Below are 20,033 nucleotides of genomic sequence, written 5' to 3'. Positions count from 1 at the left end.
GCTGCAGGGGCAGGAGAGCAAAGGGCAGTCCCTTTGTGCAAGTGGAGGTCCACTCATGCAACGTTGGATTTAGTCCTGTATGGAGTTCTTATTTTTTGCCCCAGGAGTTACTCAGAAGCAGCAGTCAAGGAAAATCTATTCTGATCAGACTGCGCCAATGTGAAGCTGCAGTAAAGCATAGTACTAGGGAAAAGGGGAAATGGTTTGTCTTCTTTCCTCTTCTCTTCTGACTTGTTCCCAGTCTCCCTCACCCTGATCCCTGTTTTCTTTCTCTTCATAGCCTGAAGACATCAACTATGCCTCTCAAAAGCAGGTGTACCGGGACATTGGAGAGGAGATGCTGCAGCATGCTTTTGAAGGTTATAATGTCTGCATCTTTGCCTATGGCCAAACTGGAGCTGGCAAGTCGTACACAATGATGGGCAAACAGGAGAAGGACCAGCAGGGCATAATCCCCCAGGTAATCATGACACGGGTGTGCAGCTGGAAGAAAACAAGCAGGCCTGTTTGTGATGGAAAGAGGGTAGAAATTAAGGAGGGCGGAGAGAGAGAGAGAGAGAGAGAGAGAGAGAGAGAGAGAAAGCATGAAAAGCCCACCATGGCTTCTGGACAGAAGGGAAGGATGCAGCACCTAGTGGAGGTGAGATGGATTGAACACCAGTAGATGGAAAGGCAGGAAGAATTTTTCCAAAGTCATCAAACTACCCAAAAAGAATGGGTGGAGTGAAGAGAGTGGCTGGCTCTGAACAGAAAGTGCTATGAAAGCCTCTGAGTTAGTGTAACTGACCAAATGGCACCAGCTCCTCCTTATTAGTAGTAATGGGCACTGTGTATGTGTACCAGGGGAATTTCATCTCAGGAACATAAGAACATAAGAAGAACCCTCCTGGATCAGACCAAGGGTCCATCTAGTCCAGCATTCTGTTCATACAGTGGCCAACCAGCTGTCAACTGGGAACCCACAACCAGGGCATGAGCGCAACAGCACCCTCCACTCATGTTTCCCAGCAAGTGGTGTACATAGGCTCACTGCCTACTGGAGGTAGCACATAGCCATTGAGACTAGTAGCCACTGATAGCCTTTTCCTCCACGGATTTGTCCAACCCTCTTTTAAAGCCATCCAAATTGGTGGCCATCACTACATCCTGTGGTAGCGAATTCCATAGTTTAGCTATGCGCTGTGTGAAGAAGTACTTCCTTTTATCTGTCTGGAATCTCCCACCAGTCAGCGTCATGGGATGAGCCCAGTTTTAGTATTATGAGAGCGGGAGAAAAAGTCTCCCTATCCACCTTCTCCACACCATGCATAATTTTGTACACCTCTATCATGTCTCCCCTTACCCTCCTTTTTTCCAAGCTAAACAATCCCAGCTATTGTAACTTTCTCTCATAGCCCCTTGATCATTTTGGTTGCCCTTTTCTGCACCTTTTCCAGCTCTACAGTATCTTTTTTTAGGTGTGGTGACTAGAACTGTACACAGTATTCCAAGTGTGGCTGCACCATAGATTTGTACAGGGGCAGGGAGCCAAAGGGATTTTGGATCTCTGATCTGAAGCCAAAACATTTTGCTGCCTGAGCTGAAGGACAAGATAATGCTCACCCCATTCCACATAAAAAGCTGAGTGAGCTGACACTGAATTTTCCTTCAGTGCTGGTGACAGGACATCGTCTTCTACCACACCTGAGGCTATTTTAAGTGGGCACAGAGCAGGCTGTGTGTTGTACACCCTTCTGTTCTCCAATACGTCACTGGCACTCCCCAACCCCCTTCATCCACTGCTTGAGGTGACTGCCTCACTCTGCCTAATAGTAGGGCTGGCCCTGATCTGAGGTCACTGGGAAGAGTTCCTCCTGACCTATGAATAATGCTACTGAGTGACCCTGTTGCAGGTTATTTTATTGGAATTTGCACAATGTTTTTCTTTTTCCAAATAACTATTGTTTTCCTATTAAGAAAGAGTCTTTGCCCCAAATATTTTTCTTTTTTTTGGGGGGGGGGATATTTCTATTATATTTGGGCAACAAATCCCCCTAACAGCTAACATTTGAATACCAAAATGTTGTAACCACTGTCTCTTCTTTAATAAAAGAGAGTGGGCATGGGGGGGAGGGGAGAGAGAGAGAGAGAGAGGATTGCACCCAGGCACTTAAATGAGGAGGGCTGGAAGAAGGCCTGGCTCATGACTTTCTTACCTGAGCAACTGCAATGTATAAGCTGAAGCATGTGACCAGAGCCTCCCTTACAGCATTGCAGAGGATGGTGATGTCCAACATTTCTATCACGCATGGCTGTTTGCAAGGCCAAGCGTGGCACCCCAGCATCCTTTGTGACTTTGCAAAGGATCCTTTACCCAGGCCTTCCCTGAGTCATTGTGCTGCCCAGACTGTTTGTTTGTAATTACAGCATTGTTTTGATTGATTTTAATGTTTTTATTAAGGTTTTGTATAACAAAAATTGTTTTAGCAATTTTTATGTGTTTTAATGGATATTATAATGTATTTTGTGAACCGCTTAGATATATTTTTAAATATGTTTAGCAGTATATAAGCCTATTGAAAATAACCAAATAAATAGGGCATCTCTCATGCGCTACTCCCTTAGAAGGTCCACAGGGATGGAGTTCTCTTCGGGTGCTTCCACATGTCATGGAGCTCTGTGGCACAGCTCCAGTCAGCTATGGCCAACATGTTCAGAGAAGCAACTCCTGTTCCTGTCACTGCTAATCTGGATGTACTAGCAATCAGCACAGGGCACAGAACTAGGGCTGTACCAAAACAGCAATGGTAGCTCTAATTTCCTGCAACAAAGAAGCATCTTTTAAACAAAGTATTAACATCTTCCTCTCGGCAGCAGCTGCCACACTTTGGAATGATGTGTGGCACTTATCTTTTAGTGTTGTTGTAAGTTTTATTTGCCACATGTCTCACTTTACAGAGAACACTCCTCTATTTGAAGGGAACATTTACCTGGATCTGCCAGAATCTTCTTTCATGCACTGGAGGGTTGGAAACACATGGCAGATGCCTCAGTGACACAGATCCTCTCATTCAACACCCCTTAGAAATCTGTGCAGCTGCCAGATTGTTGGGGTGGATTCTACGTCAATGGTACTACTGTCACAAATACATGTAACTCTTTCTCTTTCCTTCCCATGCTACGCAGCTGTGTGAGGATCTCTTCTCCCGAATCAATGACACAACAAATGACAACATGTCGTACTCAGTGGAGGTACAAACTGATACTTAGCCATATCGTCTGTGTAGTTTCCTGGGGGCAAGAGGGAATTTATGGTGAAGTAACTGAACATGCATGGAAGTATTATCTAGTTTTGGAAACACAAAACCATTGGAAAATGTGTTATACAAAAGAAAGTCCGGAATAGTGTGTTACTAAATACCAGGGTGTTCTGGCCTCAGATTTGCCTTAGAAGATGGCTATGTTTCTTTAATATTTATATAAGAGTTTAATGAGTTGCAGCTGCCCTAGTCAGCTTTCAGTATCAACCTTTTAGAAGTCCTGCATGGTCACCTTACTTCAGTTGTGCTCTCTGTTCACAAAACACCTCACTTCTGAACATTGACCAGGTTAGTACAAACAAAATAAGCCACAGTGCCTTATTTAAGCCACGTGCCTTAGTTTGATCATGCCAACCAGGTCCAGATCATCTGAACTGCTTGGATCATGCAAACCGCCTAGGTTCGGACGACATGATAACCCACGGCCCGGTGGTGATTATGGAAATCATGCCTGGCACACGCACAACATGCACCATGATTTAAACGAGCTGTCATAGCGTAAATAGTCCATGGGCTATGGTAGGATTATTGGAGGGTCCTTTGCCCCTCCAACAAGCCATGCCTCCCAGGTTCGGATGGCACAACAAACTGCGCCTGGGTGGTGATTATGGAAATCATGCCAGGCATGCACCCAGCATGTGCCATGATTTAAATAAGCCACCGTGGCTTTAATAAGGGGCATGATTTCCATAATCGCCACCTGGGCATGGCTTGTTGTGTTGTCCGAACTCAGACAACATGAAATAAGCCACAGTGGTTTATTTTGAATGTGCAAACCAGCCCAGTGTTTCTGTTAGTGCCAGCTGTATGGATGTTTCTTTTTTAATCCTGTACACACCTGCCTTCATGTTTTCCAAACAACAACAAGAACAAACCTTTAAGGACTGCATATCTAGCTACTAAAAGAGTGGGTCATAGACAGAAAATGTAATGTAGAGAAAATTGGGCAATCAGTAGAAGACAGGGGGAGCCATCCTTCACATATAACTTGGAAATAAGTCCCACTGTGTTCAATGGGCTTTACTGCCAGCTAAGTGTGCATAGGATTGCAGCTGGAAATGCATAAATGTGTAGCTAAATTCCTTTGATTTGTTTGCAGGCTATGTTTGTAGGGTCTTCCCAAAAATCTTTCCTCTTAACTCACTCTTGCAAAATACCGTTGTAGTTATCTCCTCTGAGGTCAATAGGGTTGTTTGTTTTATTTTGAAGAGATGGTTTGCAGTATGTGTTTATCAGTCTGTGCCTACAAGATCCTGTGCTACTGCTGATGTTCAAATGCATTTTTTAAAAAATGTGTAATTCTCATAGACTGCACATTGTGCTCACAGGTAAGCTACATGGAAATATACTGTGAACGTGTACGTGACCTTCTCAATCCCAAGAACAAAGGGAACTTGAGGGTGAGAGAGCACCCACTTCTTGGGCCATATGTTGAAGATCTCTCGAAACTAGCTGTCACATCCTATAATGACATTCAGGATCTAATGGACTCTGGGAACAAAGCCAGGTAAAAAAGAACTGCAAGAGGGACGATCCTATACTTCCATGGAGTCATGGATCTAATTGTTATTCAAAGCCCTTCCCACCAAAAAGTCTCTTCATGATAAGGGGACTTATAGGGAAACTGAGGTTGCCCAAGAGGGCAGTTTGATGGTATTAAGCTAGCTGGGGGACTAAGGAAACCCCTAGGAGATGGGGAGCCCAACACACTCAAGACAGAAATGACCATGGTGTATACAGCCATAAGAAGCTTCAAGAAGATGCTTCCAGGTGGACACAGGATCTAGAAGGGCTTTGGCCCTACTGGACATGCATATTAGCAGCAGTCCCTTTAAAAGCCCAGAGCAAGAAGGGACAAGGGAGTGGTTTTGGGTGTAGATGGGGAGGGATGGGATGGGGAATCCAAAAGTAGGTCTGAGGCTGGCTTAAAGGAGTTGCCCAGGAGAATCCTCAGCCCTAGAGATCTGAAGGGAGTCAGCCCTCTATGGGGATGGAGTCCTAACATTCCTCTGCTACTTCTTTATTTTCTCATACCTACCATCTAGATCTCCATTCTAGTTTTTAGTCTGAGAAGTCCACAGGAACTTCCTTATGGAGCGTATCATCTCCTTTCCTTAGCTGTCTAGGCAGAGTGACACTGAAGGTATATTTGGGAGAATGTTTTTCCGTCAAAAGCTACACAAGGTATCTGCCTAATGCTTTCTGCTAGCAGTTGTCAAGATGCCCCTGTTGCCTACTGAATCCTCCAATAGCCAGAATCAACACTCAGACAAAAGGGCTGCTTTCCAAGGCTTTAATTCCATTCATCCTAATGAAGCATACAGGTGCTAATAGCCTGAGACTCAGAGGAACTACAAAGGAACAGCCATCTAGGGGTTTCTAAGGGTTAGGACGTCAGTTGATCTCTGGGAAAAATGCGGCAACTCTCTGAACTTAAGGGGTGGGAGGGGAAGATCTCCTTCTTTCCCATGGGGCCTCAGGGCACAGCTGTTGACGTCAAGCCAATCGGGCTGAGCGTCTAAGCTTGGCTCCTGCAATCTCTCGCTTGTGCCTGCGCCTGCGCCTCGCGTCTAAAAGCTCAAGTTGTCCCTCCCTTTCCATGCCTGGGTCACTGTCGCTCCCAGGGATGTGAGCCGGAGGGGCTTCCCCTCCAGCTGCACCTCTGAAGTCTGAGAGAGTTTCTCCCCACGAATTGTATCTCCTCCTCAGAATCAGAGCTGCCTTTGGACTCTGTGGGCTCAGATACAACCCTGACAGCAGTGGAGCTGGAGAAACGGCACAGATAGCTCCTAGACATCTGTCAGGAGCACCCTAGTGGCCTCTTTCAGTACAATCCAATAGCCAACTCAAGACACAGATGAAAGGATTCTTTTCAAGGCTTTAATCCTTTTACAACTTAATGACTCTTTCAGATGCTAATCACCAGCGACTAAGCAATGAACAGCAGAGTAGCCTATGCTCAGGGTAGGCAGTTGGTCCCCGTTTGAAGGAGAATCACTTGAAGACCCTGAACTTATGGGCTAGGAAGACTGGAAGAGATCCTCCCTCTTTCCCTTGGGTCCATGGGACGTGGCCATTGCTTGCGCACCAAACGGGTGCTATGCCTCCTTTCTGCGCCCTCCATCGCTCGTTGCTCCCTGCGTCTGCATCGAGCGTCTAGCAGGCCCCCCTCCAGCACTCTCTCACTGCCTGGGTCACTATCTATCTCAGGAATTCCGGCAGGAGGAATCTCTGCCAGCTGCTGTGCCTGTGAGAGATGAGCTGGCTCCTCTCCCACGGATTGCTGATCCTCCTCAGAATCAGAACTGCTCTGGGGTTCTATCAGCTCAGTTTCCACCCTGACAACATCTTTATTCTTCTACAAGGGAAAAAAGCATTTTAAGATTAAAATTTTGAATTTTGAGAATTCGCAAATGCGAGCCAATGTTTCATACCCTCTGCCAATGAATGGTTCTTGGTGCTGGCCTCTTGTGTTGGGTGATTTTAAAGGATTGTTTAAGCAGCTGGGTACTGTTAACTCTAGATCTGTCTTCCCCAATTTGCTGCCCTCCAGACGTATTGGGCTACACCTCCCATCCTCATGCTGTCTGGGAATGGTGGGAATTAAAATCCAGCACATCTGGAGGGTGCCAGGTTGGAGAAACTTTATCGAGATTATCAGTTGCCAGCCTGGAATCTTGTCTTTCCAGCCTTGCTTCACAACTGAGTAAGGGTTTTGAGTTCCTACAGATAAGTCTTCTGATAGCATTGGATTGTTTTGCTGGGCCTGAAGAGAAGTAGAATTTAATTAACACTTCACCGCTGTTCTTGCTCAATAGGACAGTGGCTGCCACTAACATGAATGAAACCAGCAGCCGTTCACATGCAGTCTTCAATATCATCTTCACTCAGAAACGGCATGATGCGGAGACTGACATCACCACTGAGAAGGTAGGTAGGAAAGACAAGCAAATGCTAGTAGTCCTGCCAGCAGCACTAGGCGGTAGGGAGGGGTGTAGCCAGTGGAGGCTGGTTGCTCTGATTTCAGCGGGGCTGTGAATCCATTCTGGGTTTCAGTCAGAGCCAGCTAGAACTCTAAAGAAGCTATCCAAGGTGCTGAACCTATTTTGGGGATAGGGTTCAGCACCTTGGATAGCTCCTTTACAGTTCTGGATGGTTCTGACTGAAACCCAGAATGGATTTACAGGCCCACCAAAATTGGAGCCACCAGCCTCCACTAGGCATCTCCTGGCACCATCTCACTTGTTATTACTGCCCGTCCATGACTCAGCCTCTGACCTCAGCTGTCTGTTTAGGTAAATGGGCTGACTCAATGGAATGAGGAGCAAAATACATCAGTGTACAGGAAATGAGGAGATGATAGCTTTAAGACATTGGTTAGAAGATGAATCTGATATTATTTCATCTTCCTTACATATCCATAGATAAACTATCCTTTGTACATTTTTGTTTGTTTGTTTTGGCCTTGACTTACACTGAGGGGAGTTGGGTACTGGAGTAAAAGCTGCAAAATATGGGAAGAACTTTGTACAATCTAGTGCATTCAGCACCTTTGCTATAACACATTAATTATTACAGACAGTACTAGGAACTTCCACGGTGCGAGAACATAAGCAGACCCCTGCTGGATCATATCAAATGTCCATGTTCAAAGGTAGTGTGGCATTGGATGCCAGTTGCTGGGGAACAACAGCAAGAGAGAGCTATTGCCTTCCAGCCCCACTTGTGGGCTTCTTGGAATGATCTGATTGGTCACTGCAGGAAACAGGATGTTAATTCAGCATCCTGTTTCCTACAGTGATCAACCAGATACCTCCCTTCAAATGTCATGGCAAACAAGACGGGACGAGCCCATCACTTTCACTTGAACAAAGTATCTGCTCCCAAAATGTGCATTGCTGTACATCATATGTGCATCATCATCATCATGTATTTTATTTCTATCCCACCTTTCTTCCATCGAACTCAAGGTGGTGTACACTGTATCCAGGCACTGATTAAACCCAGACCTGCTTAGCTTCAGCAAGGTGGCTGCATCCTGTGTCTTCAGACTATACTCTGGAACCATCCCAGATATGGCTGTTTGACTAGGTGAAGTCATTGCTGAGATAGTCAATCCGCACCGCACTTTTCCCAAAGGAAAACTATGTTTGGAAATATTATGTACCCCATAATGTCTGAGAGGTAGATATAGATATGTAGACAGACAGACAGACAGATCCACACACACACAGAGATGTGGCGACAAATATAATGGGCAATATGTTTCTAATTTGTTTTCTGATTTCAGGTCAGCAAAATCAGCTTGGTGGATCTTGCAGGAAGTGAACGGGCTGACTCCACTGGAGCAAAAGGCACAAGACTTAAGGTAAGAGAAGGGACCAAATTAATGTGCTAGACATTAATGCACACATCTTTGTTGTATGCAGAACTGGGCACTCTGATCCCTGACACTATAGCCTAGTATTATCTCTTGGGAAGCTATATATGCCAACCAACTGCAGTGTAAGAAAGGGTCCCTGTAATGATCACTATTCATTAGTTCTTTTCTGCTGTCCATACTAGCTCATGTTCCATCCTTTTCAGTTTTATTCACTTTGCTGCTGATTCCTTTTATTGTTTTAAATTGTTGTAGACTGCCTTGATGGTTTTTGAGCAGAAAGATGGACTATAAATGTTAATAATAAATAAATATATGTTGGCTAGTTATTTAATGCCGCTCCATATTGGCACCAAGTCATAGATCATAGAATCATAGGGTTGGAAGGGGCCTACAAGACCATCGAGTCCAACCCCCTGCTCAATGCAGTAAGCCTGATTCCCAGGCGGTCTCCCATCCAAGTACTAACCAGGGCTGACCCTGCTTAGTTTCCGAGATCAGACAAGATCAGGCACATCCAGCCCTTTGCTCATTCATACTGCGTTGAGAAAGAATAGGCAAAGGTGTCCATCACTGTGGATGTGTGTGTGTATGTATGTGTGTATGTGACAGAAGTTAAGAGAAATGTCAACTGTTCAAGAGAGTAATTCTGAATCCTGTCTGTTGTGCTGAGTGGAATGTATACTGCTGTTAAAATTACTTTGTGCAAATTCTGTGTTGGAACTGATTGTTCCAAATTGGAATTTTCTCATTCTCACAGGAGGGAGCAAACATCAATAAATCACTAACCACGCTGGGGAAGGTGATTTCCGCTCTGGCTGAGATGGTAAGGCTTTCATTGATATTGGGGGTTATTGGGGGTTGGATAGGAGGGGAAGGTTTGCCCACATCTGATCTGTGCAGAGTTTTCTTCTCCCAATACACCCTCTGAAGTGCTCAGCCATTTGGCCTCTGGAAAAGAAGTCACATAAGCATTTTTTTTCTCACCAAGATCCAAATGTCATTTGGCTGCTATGAATCAAACGTGCAGTGTGGTGGATGCCCTGTGTTCTAGCCAGTGGAACGGAAAAACTCTCATGCAGTTCACCTTTTTATTAATTTAAAACAGGAGGTTTCCAAAATATTTGGGAAATCCTAAAATGAGATCTACTGACCAAAAATGTTTTATAAAAAGCAAAACAAAGACAGACAAAAGCTTTTAAAGTTCCAGATAACTATATTTAATTTCTGCATTTTTAAAAAAGTTATTTTTGTTTGAAAACATGTCCACTCTTAATCGTAATAAATGTAAATGGCTTGAGCTCTGCAAGGTTTGAACACTTCAAGACTGGATCTTAGTAGAAGAACTCCTTTGTCTGTCTGCCATTCACTGCCACATTCCTTAAGGGCACAGAAGAGAACTGGGTTCTTATACTGTGCTATAATGAGATCATAACCTAAACAGTTACTTCATTGATATGAAACAGCCTTCACCAACCTGGTGACCTTCAGATATTTTAGACTATAATTCCCAGCATTCCTAACCATTGGCCATGCAGGTTAGGGTTGATGTGAGTTGAGCACCAAAACATCTGGAGGGCAGCAGGTTGGGGAAGGCTGAACAATACAAACACCAGTAAATACAGCTACTGGAGAGGCATGTATGATTTCATAATACATTGGTTATGCAATGTGAATGGTCCGTTCTCTCTCCCCACCCCCACCCCACTTGCCTTCTAGCCCAATCAATACATCGGCTTAGTTCTTGATGAGGCAGTAAACCTGTAGATGGGTTCCACCACTTTAGACTCCAGGTGGATACTCACACAGATTGATGCACCTCTGTATGAAGATTAGATGTCAGGGGAAAGGGTTCCAGCCTGACTTTCTCCTGTCCTGATCCATCATGAATTCCACCACCACAAGGAAGTGACAGCTCAGATAAGCTGGCAACAGATAAGGCTGTAAGTTGGTGCTGACGTAGAGAAGGAGCATGGTCAGGACTAGAGATGTAAACTTTCTGGAAATTTTGAACCCGTTGGAAATTTTGGGGGAAATGTAAAAATGTGCATTACTTATTTGATTGGCATTCTTTACAGATCTCAAGTCACTTTGTTGCTTTAGGACAGCCTTCCGCAACATAGTGCCCTACAAATGTTTGGAACTTCAGTTCCCATTAGTCCCAACTAGCATGGCTAAAGGTTAGGGATGCTGGGAGATGTAGTCCAAAACATCAGGTTGGCCCCAGGGTGGGGAATGCTGCTCTAGGAATGTAAAACAGGTTATGTACAACTTGGTTTGGTCATGAAATTATCATTAAAATTAAAAACATTTCAGAGTAAACTCGGTAAATTGGTAATTATTGTCTGAATAAACTATATTTTAAATTTAATATACCAAACTTTATAATTTTATGAGCAAACCAAATTAAACATAGTATATTTTAGGTTCCTATTTTATATCTGATCAGAGGGAACTTCAGCAAGCAGTCCCTGAAACATCTGTATCATCTTAGAAGCCAGAAGAAGCAGGAAGAACTGGAGGCAGAGGACGACTGGTGTACAGCATCTGTTCCTGTTTGTGAGGAAGTTTAGGGAATTTCCTAAACTTGTTCCTGTTTTGGGGATGGAGTTTAGGGAAATGTGGTCTGAAGGAAAAGCTATTGAGATTGTATTTAACTGGGAAAGACTCTCTTTCCTGAAAGGAATGGTAAGCAACCATATTTAAGAATCTTTACGTGATCTCAACCTATTATTTGAAGAGTGACATTTTATTCCCTTTGTAAATAATTTCCATCTTATTTTTTGAAAAGTTGTCTTTAGTGGTGTCATAGGAACCAGGCTACTGAGTTTCTTTTAGGTAGAGAGGGTTTATTTTGGTGACGGTGGTTAAAGGTTTTTATAGTTGAGGCAGCATTCCCTGGCAATGAGGTCTAACTGGGGACTTTATTAAGAACTGTGACAGTGAGTTCCATAGACCCAAACCTCGAAGTTCATAAAAAAAGAAAGAAACATAACCAACGTGGTATTCTGTTGCGTCTGGTGGTAGTAGTGGGATAATCTACAGTGTTTCTTTCACATGCAGGTTTTAGATTAGAACTACATCAATTGACTGCTACAGCATCTAACCAGCACAAGCCTAGGACTTTATAGAATAATACCCAAACTGTCATGAATGCACATTTTCTTCTATATTGTGATATGGTGACTCTAGTCATGTTGGAAAACTGAGCATGACTTAGGGCATCCCAAAATGTCTATCAGTAAAAGATACATTAGAGCAATAATTTTAATAAGGAACAGAAGAAATAACTATGCTGGCAATCCTACACAGAGGATTAAAAAAAATTCCCTCATGCCTTCATTATTTCCAGAAATGTTACATCTCTAGTCTTTCTATAAAAGTCTTCCTATTATATCGTTTTAAGAAATCATTTGGGGGAGTAAAGGTTGGGTAGCAATATAGAAACATTGCTTAAACATTTTATTCATCATTATAAAATAAAATATTTCATAATCCAAAGCTGTTCAGTTTTTCAAATTTTCCAGAACAAAATATTCTGGGGGCAGGGGGGAAATGGGGGGGGGGAAATTCCCTGAATTTTTCTGGTTTTTTCCTGGGCCTTCACATCTCTAGTCACGACCCTGGACAAGACTGGAGAAGCTGATCTAGTGACCACGTTTCAGGACCACAGCTAGCAATCCTGCAGCTAAGACAAGGAGACAGGTTACTTTAGCACTGACCTGGAGCAACTGCCAAGGTTTTATGGTCCGCCCAAGAGAGACCCTAAAGCTCCACCCCCCGCCCTCAAGTGCTACATCCTGGCCATCCTAAAGGGCATTTTTATGCAGTCGTTGGCTTCTTCTGTGGCATGAGGTTTGGAAATGTGGCAACTGAGTTGGGGAGTGTTTCCCAGAGCCTTCCTGCTTGTTGGGCGTCTGAAGTCCACTCCAAGAAGAGCTGGAGGGCAGATCTGACTCCTCCTCAGCACTCTTTCTCTGCCACACCAAAATGGTACCATGAACATTGCATCTGAACTCTGACTAAAAGCTCCTCATTTGCGGATGTGGAGTTATATCTGGGTTGCGGGAAGTCAGAGTGCTGTCCCATTTTTTTGTGTCAGTCCTTGGACCCAATCATTCTTCTCTTTAAATCTGTTTTGGTTAGACATGATCATATAATTCTAATGAATATCTCTGGTTTATTTTCAGGATTCAGGGCCAAATAAGGTAAATACCTGTGCTTGGGATGTGGCGATAGGGCAAAATGTAGTTGTTTAATTTTGAACGCTGTTATGGGAAAAATGTAGATATAGACACAATATACATATGAGCCAACTTGTACAGGCAAGCTGGTTCTACTACCATTTAAATCATACTAAATATAAGCCAATCTTTTCCTGAGTTCTGAAAACACTTGCTTGTTTCCTGGTTGTTCTATATTTACCTTAGTTCACTTGGCACATCCTGTCTCTGGAAAGTGGCAGCACTGACTGCACTTGTTACACCAGTAGTCCAGTTTAGAGTAGGAAACTCATGGCATCGCCACAGGCAGCGTGTTGTTGTATTTTCTCCAGAGATCCTTTACATGGATCAATATTCATTATTTGAAAGTTAATTACAACATTATGAAATGTCTGTGTCTTAGTGAGACACCTGTCCTTAAAGGGATCATCTCTAGGTTGTTTGTCATGCTGGGTATGATGGGGCTTAACTTAATGTGTTATTTATCCTTCATGAATCTACATATACTTCCAGCATCAAAGGTGTCTGTTCCATTTTTGTGTTCTCTCCTTCCTTTAGAATAAGAAAAAGAAAAAGACAGACTTTATTCCATATCGGGACTCTGTACTTACCTGGCTCCTTCGAGAAAATCTAGGTACTTTGTTCACATGATGTCATCCATGTTCTATCCCTATTCTCACCAGATTTCTAGGCAGTGGTCCTCTATCCTCTTCTGCTTTCCTGCCATTCATGATGTCCATTATAAACTCCTCCACCTGCTGACAGGGTGGGTAACACTCTTATAAACAGCAGAGGCATCTGAAATCTAATTGCAACAATATGTTCAAGCCACTGATACAGGATACTTGTACCTCTACAAGAATCCTCTTCTAGAGGATGGGGCTCTTGGGAGGGGCTGTGGCTCAGTGGTAGAGCCACATGCTTTGCATGCAGAAGGTTCCAGGTTCAATCCCTGGCATCTCCAGGTAGGGCTGGAAAAATCTCCCACCTCAAAACCTAGAGAGCCGCCGCCAGTCAGTGTCAACAATACTGGGCTAGATGGACCAGTGGTTTGACTCAGTATAAGGCAGCTTCCTATGTTCCTAGTCTTTGGGTGACTGATAGGACTACCATGATGTTGTGGGATTGAATTTTCCATTCCCTGCCTATATCTTATGAGCAAAATGATACAGTAAACCCTAGAATGGAAGAACAGATCGACAGAAGGAGTTACAGCCGATGCAAGATGTTGTGCTGCCTGAAGCAGGACGATCCTTGCCCTCCCCTACCTCCATTTTGTTTGTATGTGTATGTTTTTCCACTGCATCAGCATGGGTGATTTCACCCATCAGGACCTCCCTCTGAGAGTTCCATCCTCAGAGCAAGGCGTTGGGCCAAGAGAACCGTGCTGGCTGCAGCAGGAAAGTGGCTGGCAGAGCTGTCCAGAGTGGCTGCCCAATGCCTCGCTCTGGGGGGTCTTTCCTCAGAGCGAGGCTTTGGGCCTGGCGTGTGTTCTGGAGAATCCTACAGACCAGCTGCAGCCAGCCAAGGAAACGCAGGTGGTTGCGGTGGTGCCGGTCAGCCCACTGGGCGGTGGATGAGGAGCGTATGATCTGCCCCTCCCATTTGCTTCCTGAGGCAAAGGTCTCACCTTGTTTCATGGGAGAGCCAGTCTTGGGAAGAGTGTTAAAAAGAAGATGGAGGCAGCCTAAGAAGAGGTGTGATCTATAACTTTATCCTTGTACCAGCCAGAGTTATTATGTGTTCTTTGGGCAGGTGGCAACTCTCGGACTGCTATGGTTGCTGCTCTCAGCCCTGCTGATATCAATTATGATGAGACCCTCAGCACCTTAAGGTAGGAGCTATGCAAGATTTCTCACACTCTGAATTGGGACCTGGGGAAAAAGACTGAGCCTTATGAAATTAGATTGTCTCCCTTCTCTGATTCTTTATTTATAAAATATTCTGGGAGGAAAAAGTTTGGATACTGAATAAATTGGAGCTTTTCTAGCAATGGAGCTACTTAGGAAATACAAAGTAAATTTTTAAAAATCCAGATCATTTACATTTGGAAATGTGGATTCCACTGCATGTTCATATGGCAACAATTTCAAGGGTTTTCCACATAAAGCACTAGGCCTATTTTAACCAACTGCCAGTTTGATCACTTGATTAACCTATAATAGTTTCATAATATCAGCAGTGGTGAATGGCAGTCCGGAAAAGTATGCTGATATGCCTGTATATGTTGAACAGATATGTTAAGCAGGAAAACTTTCACATGACCAAAATAACACTGCAGGTGCAATGTAAATGAAACTCTATGAAATTTTCGATGCATCCCTCCTTGAAGACTAGCTTTCCACCCATAGCTCTTTAAAGGTGGTGTTGCTGAGCTCCTTCCTATGAACGACACTCAGTATGCCTTGCAGTTAACTGATGTGGAACAGTTTGAGGACCCGCAACTTCTCTGTATAAAGCATTGTCCTTGAGGGATTTCATTGTGCCGTCATCAGCTTGGCACCACATAAGAGGAATGAAAACAATCTCTGTCACTTGTGAGCATTCCCGCATCCAGGTTGCTGGATTCAGAGGCTGTATTGCTATGTCTGAAGAGGACAGATCTAGTCTAAAGGCAGGTAAACAGGAGAAGTCCCGGTATGTTTCTCTGTCAAATGGCCTCCAAAATCTCTCTTCTATATTAGCGATGTAATTAGGTTTTGTATTTCCTGGCTTGGAAATACAAATATCAGCAACTAATGATGCTCACCTCAAATAGGAGCCTGGCATTACGTCCCTGAATGTTCTTCTCCTGCTCAGCTTTTAACTGGAGGAGGAGGAGGAGGCAGGTCAAGGTTGGAAGAAAGGGGTTTGAGAGGGTGTTGTGAGAAAAAGTGGATCTCGTAGTGCTACTGGTGACATCATTGGGTGTGCCGTGGGGTCTGGTTTGGCTTGGAATGGGATAGAACTGGAATATTTTCTGGGTTTGGGGGGAAATAGCTTGGTTTACGAAGCCTGAGCAGGGTGGCTCACGTCATCACTACTTTTACATGTCACGCGGTATGGCTGAGGTCTCCAATATGATGCCCCTGGACATCTCTCTTGTCACCCACTAGGTTCCCTGCCCCTGTTGATTTTTATTTTATTTCTTAAGATTTTTTTTAATTAAAAAAAAGTTTTTTTAACTGGGAGGCTGGTATGCTGCAAAATGAAATGCTGCTATCCAGCATCATCGACATTTGGGTTCATTAGAGTGTGTTTATGTTTTGGAGCTCAGAACTCACCTCTGCCTTTTACTTAGGTTCTTGGGCAACTTACTATTCCCCCCATGAAATCTGAATTTATTTTGGAATGACATTAACAAAATAAAGGCAACAACAACAACAACAAAAGAACATACATAATAATAAATCACGATCACTGAAGTAGCAAAGGCATTCACAAATTATAATTGTTAATCTATAACCTGTAGGCTTATGGAACATATACAGTAAAAGAGCCTAAGTAGGAGCGCAGTACCTAATGAAAGAGTAAAAATACAATGTATACAACATATAAAAGGAGTGTGTGCGAATGTAAGTTATTTTGTGTATATGTGTGTATTAATCAGAAAAAATATAGGCAGCTGTACTTGGCTGGAATTTGATCAAAAGTTATGAAGAGCTTCAACATAGGAAATAAATGGAAACCATGGTGCTGAGTAAGTTTATACATAGTTGTAGTCTCCCAAATTTTGTCAGCCCATGGCTCTTTAGTTACCTTTCTTTTAGTCTCACTGGTTGACCTTATGGGAAATGGGTGTTTTGTGACCAGCCGCACCCACCATGGCAGCCATTTTGTGGGAATGCTCACAGTACTCTTTCAACTTTCCAAATGTGCCCACCAACCCAAAAATGTTGGATGGAGACCCCTGCTGTGTGGCATTTTCTGCAGCCTTTACTTTAGCCAGAATACGTCTTGCTCCTACAGGTATGCTGACCGTGCTAAGCAGATCAGGTGCAATGCTGTCATTAACGAGGATCCTAACAACAAGCTGATCAGAGAACTGAAGGATGAAGTGGCTCGCCTGAGAGACCTGCTCTATGCCCAGGGCCTGGGAGACATCATTGACAGTATGTTGACTTTCTGTGCATTGGGCTAGGGCTGGCATTTGCTGACCCCTTGTCCTTCTCAGCTCACTTGAACAGAACAAGTCCATCTTCTGCATAGTTTCCCTTTCTGCTTGATAGTCCCACTGCCCTCGTGGTCCGCTACAAGCTGACCATAAGGAGGGCATACTAAGGGCCAGTTCAAATGGCACAGCCACCATGCGGAGGCTACTTTAAGTTGTTCCATTTGGTGAATTTGCCAGATGTACACTGGCTCCCCACAGGCTGTGTATTTTTCTCACACACCACCACAGGCTTTTAAACAAAAGGTTTGCAGTCACATGGTGATAAATATGCAATCAAAGTGTGGAGCTGCTGCACATGAAGAGCACACTGTGTTGTTAGAGCCACCAGCTGCAAGTGCCTCTGTAATACGGAAAATGACCCTAAAGCAGCATTGTTCCTTGACTCTCTCATTGCTCCACCCTTTCTTTCCCTGTTGTCTCCCTTTTTGCACGTCCATTTCTAGGCATTTCTGTCTACATCTCTGTGTCGATATTGAACTGTTCACTGGCCCAATAGCAGGATCACAGGAATATTTTAATTCTCCCAACATCTGACTTGGAGAATTGTCTCACCACATTATATTCCAGTGTGCCATTCCTCAGCTCTGAACAAGGGAGGAATTGTTTGATTTGAAGGATATGCATCTCAGGGCTTTTCCAGTCAATTCTTTAATTGGGTAAAAAAATAGCAATTGTTTCAGGGGATCCAAATACCTTTCTCCTAGGTGATGCATTTGTGCTGGGATTTATTTGTCCACAGCACTCAAAGAGCAATATTTTGCTGCTAGGGAAATGTGCTTCACCCCACCCAGAGCTACAATTGTGAAAATGGGCACTATGGGGAAGGTGGTTCCTTTTTGGATTATGCCACAGTTCCTTACTGGATAATGACCGTGTCATGCCTGGAAGCCAGAACAGCTGCTCCCTCCCCACTGCCCCATCATTTTGTTAGCCTTTTTTTAGTTTCTTTTGCCTTCCCCCCTTCTTTGCTAGGAGACGGTGTGATCACCTTTTGCAGTACTTGAGCACACACCTCCCCATTTAAAGTGACAGAAAGGGTGTCCCCTCACAGTGTCCATCTCTCATCTTGCATTATGTAACGACAGGGTGTATACTTGTACTAGTTAAGTACTAGGAATCATATGCAGGGATTCTGGACACATGGAAAGGCCCTCAGGTGCTGTTTCTTTATTCCTATAAGATGAACCTACTCTTGTTTTCTTTGTCTTTTTCCCCCACCCTTCTCCTATCTCTCTTAGCCAATCCTGTTCCAGGAGGACCTAAATGTGTGTATTCCCCATTGCTGGTATTTTGTGTGCTTCACTGCTTCTTCTGACAGACTCAGCCATAGCAAAGGAACATAAGTACAGCATGAGAAATGGACTCAGTAGCCCATGGGCAGTTCAGCCAGGCTATTGGGAACACTTTTGCCTTCATAGCTGCCCAGGGCGCATATTGAGCTGAACTCCTGTATCTCCACAAAAATGCAGAGGGGACCAAAGCAGGGGCATTAAGGTTAATCCCACCATATTGTTAAGCATGAACTGCATGTGCATCTGCTGCTGTCAAGGTGCACAGAGCACTGGTGAGAGGTTGGTTTGTTGAGTCTTGGGCTCTCATTAGAAAAAACCTTTCACAGAAATGGCCTTTCCCCCCATGAAGATGCCCAGGTGTGAGGCTGCCAGGACTGCCCCTTCCTTTCCTCTTCATGAATGGAGAGCATCTATCCCAACCCCATCTACACTTCCTGAAGATGCTGTAAAAAGATGTTTTCTGGGCCTTGATTGACACATGCACCCACAGACCAAAAAAGTCACAACCCAGAACTGTTCCAGGCCATTTTGCCTTTGTTGGAGACCCTGCGGCTCTTCACCTTAGCTGGACTTGGTTTTTCCTGGTTATCCAGTGAACCTTGCCATATTTCCCTCTCCTCTAAAATATTCTGTCTGGGTTTTATTCTTGAGATTTCCTTTCTCTATGCTGTAACTGTTTCCTGCTGCTTGCGCTGCTGCTGTTGCTGCTTCGTGCTGGGACTGGGCCTAATTAATGTGTTCTGCTGGGGGGAAGGAAACAGCCTGCCCAGAAGCACTAAAATATCCGCTTCAGGCCACAAATGGCGCAAGTGTTACTGGTTATCCTGTTTGGCCCTCCTGCTGGTTGTATGGTTGTACCTGTTAGGAATGCTGCTGGAAAAGACCATTTGCTGATGGGGCTTGACAGAAGGATCTGGCTTTAGCTGGCATGCTAGAAGGCCCTGCAGCCTGTGCCTTGTTTGCGAGCAGTTCAGCCTACGCTCTGATTAAAGTACTCATTTAAAGTCAGGCAAGCAGAGTTTTCCAGGACATGGATACTGTGCTTTAATGGATCCAGTTCTCAGAGGTTGCCCAGCATCCATGTTCCAAAAACCCATCTGGGCCTGCCTTACTCCTCTTGATTGCACAGGTTCTCCCCCTGCCCCTCCAATCTGCTGAGCATAGTCCAAGGCACTTCATTATTTTACTAAACATATTTTAGATATTTAATGCATTGAACTGAAATCTTGCCCGATTCCACATGAGTCAGGGTGGTTATCAGTATTATCACCTTATGTTTGCCTGGGTTTCTAATGCTGTTGTTAATTTATCAGTTTAGCCCTTGTCACTGAGCTGGCTTTCTACAGTTATTTTTCCCCAAAAAACTCAATATCAGGAAACAGTGAATTGATATTTACTCTCCTGTTTACTCTGGGGCCAAAGTCCTGCCCCTCCATGCTCCAAGAGATTTGGAGGGAGAGTGATGGCAGAAGCAGAGACAAAGCTCTTCTTGGTCCTCAAGGGATTCTCAGAAGGCTGTCTTGAAATGGAAGGTTTTGTAATGGTGAGAGGGATGTCTGGCTGTCAGGCTGTTTTGGAATCTAGTCAAGCCTAGGAAGAGATGCTGAATAATTTAGCTGCAGAGGAAAGCACAGCATTCAAACCCCATTTCTGGCCTTACAACTGTATTGCAAGGTCAAGGCTTAT

General features: G+C 44.1%; 1 protein-coding gene across 1 annotated transcript in view; it reads left to right on the top strand.

Moving 5' to 3' along the window:
* The window catches only part of KIF1A (kinesin family member 1A), a 140,071-nt gene that overhangs the window by 46,309 nt on the left and 73,729 nt on the right, over positions 1-20,033 (top strand). The window contains exons 4-13 of the mRNA XM_084846837.1: positions 281-460; positions 3,166-3,231; positions 4,628-4,806; positions 7,118-7,229; positions 8,590-8,667; positions 9,440-9,505; positions 12,870-12,887; positions 13,461-13,536; positions 14,658-14,736; positions 16,851-16,993. Of these exons, the coding sequence (XP_084702963.1) occupies positions 281-460; positions 3,166-3,231; positions 4,628-4,806; positions 7,118-7,229; positions 8,590-8,667; positions 9,440-9,505; positions 12,870-12,887; positions 13,461-13,536; positions 14,658-14,736; positions 16,851-16,993 (997 nt within the window). The remainder of the gene's footprint in view (positions 1-280; positions 461-3,165; positions 3,232-4,627; positions 4,807-7,117; positions 7,230-8,589; positions 8,668-9,439; positions 9,506-12,869; positions 12,888-13,460; positions 13,537-14,657; positions 14,737-16,850; positions 16,994-20,033) is intronic.

This window comes from Heloderma suspectum, chromosome 3 (genome assembly GCF_057233095.1).
Source record: "Heloderma suspectum isolate Gila_16-S chromosome 3, 16-S_ref, whole genome shotgun sequence".
In the NCBI taxonomy this organism is placed as follows: domain Eukaryota; kingdom Metazoa; phylum Chordata; class Lepidosauria; order Squamata; family Helodermatidae; genus Heloderma; species Heloderma suspectum.
Note: the sequence above shows the minus strand (reverse complement) of the source record. Positions and strands in the feature narration are given on the sequence as shown.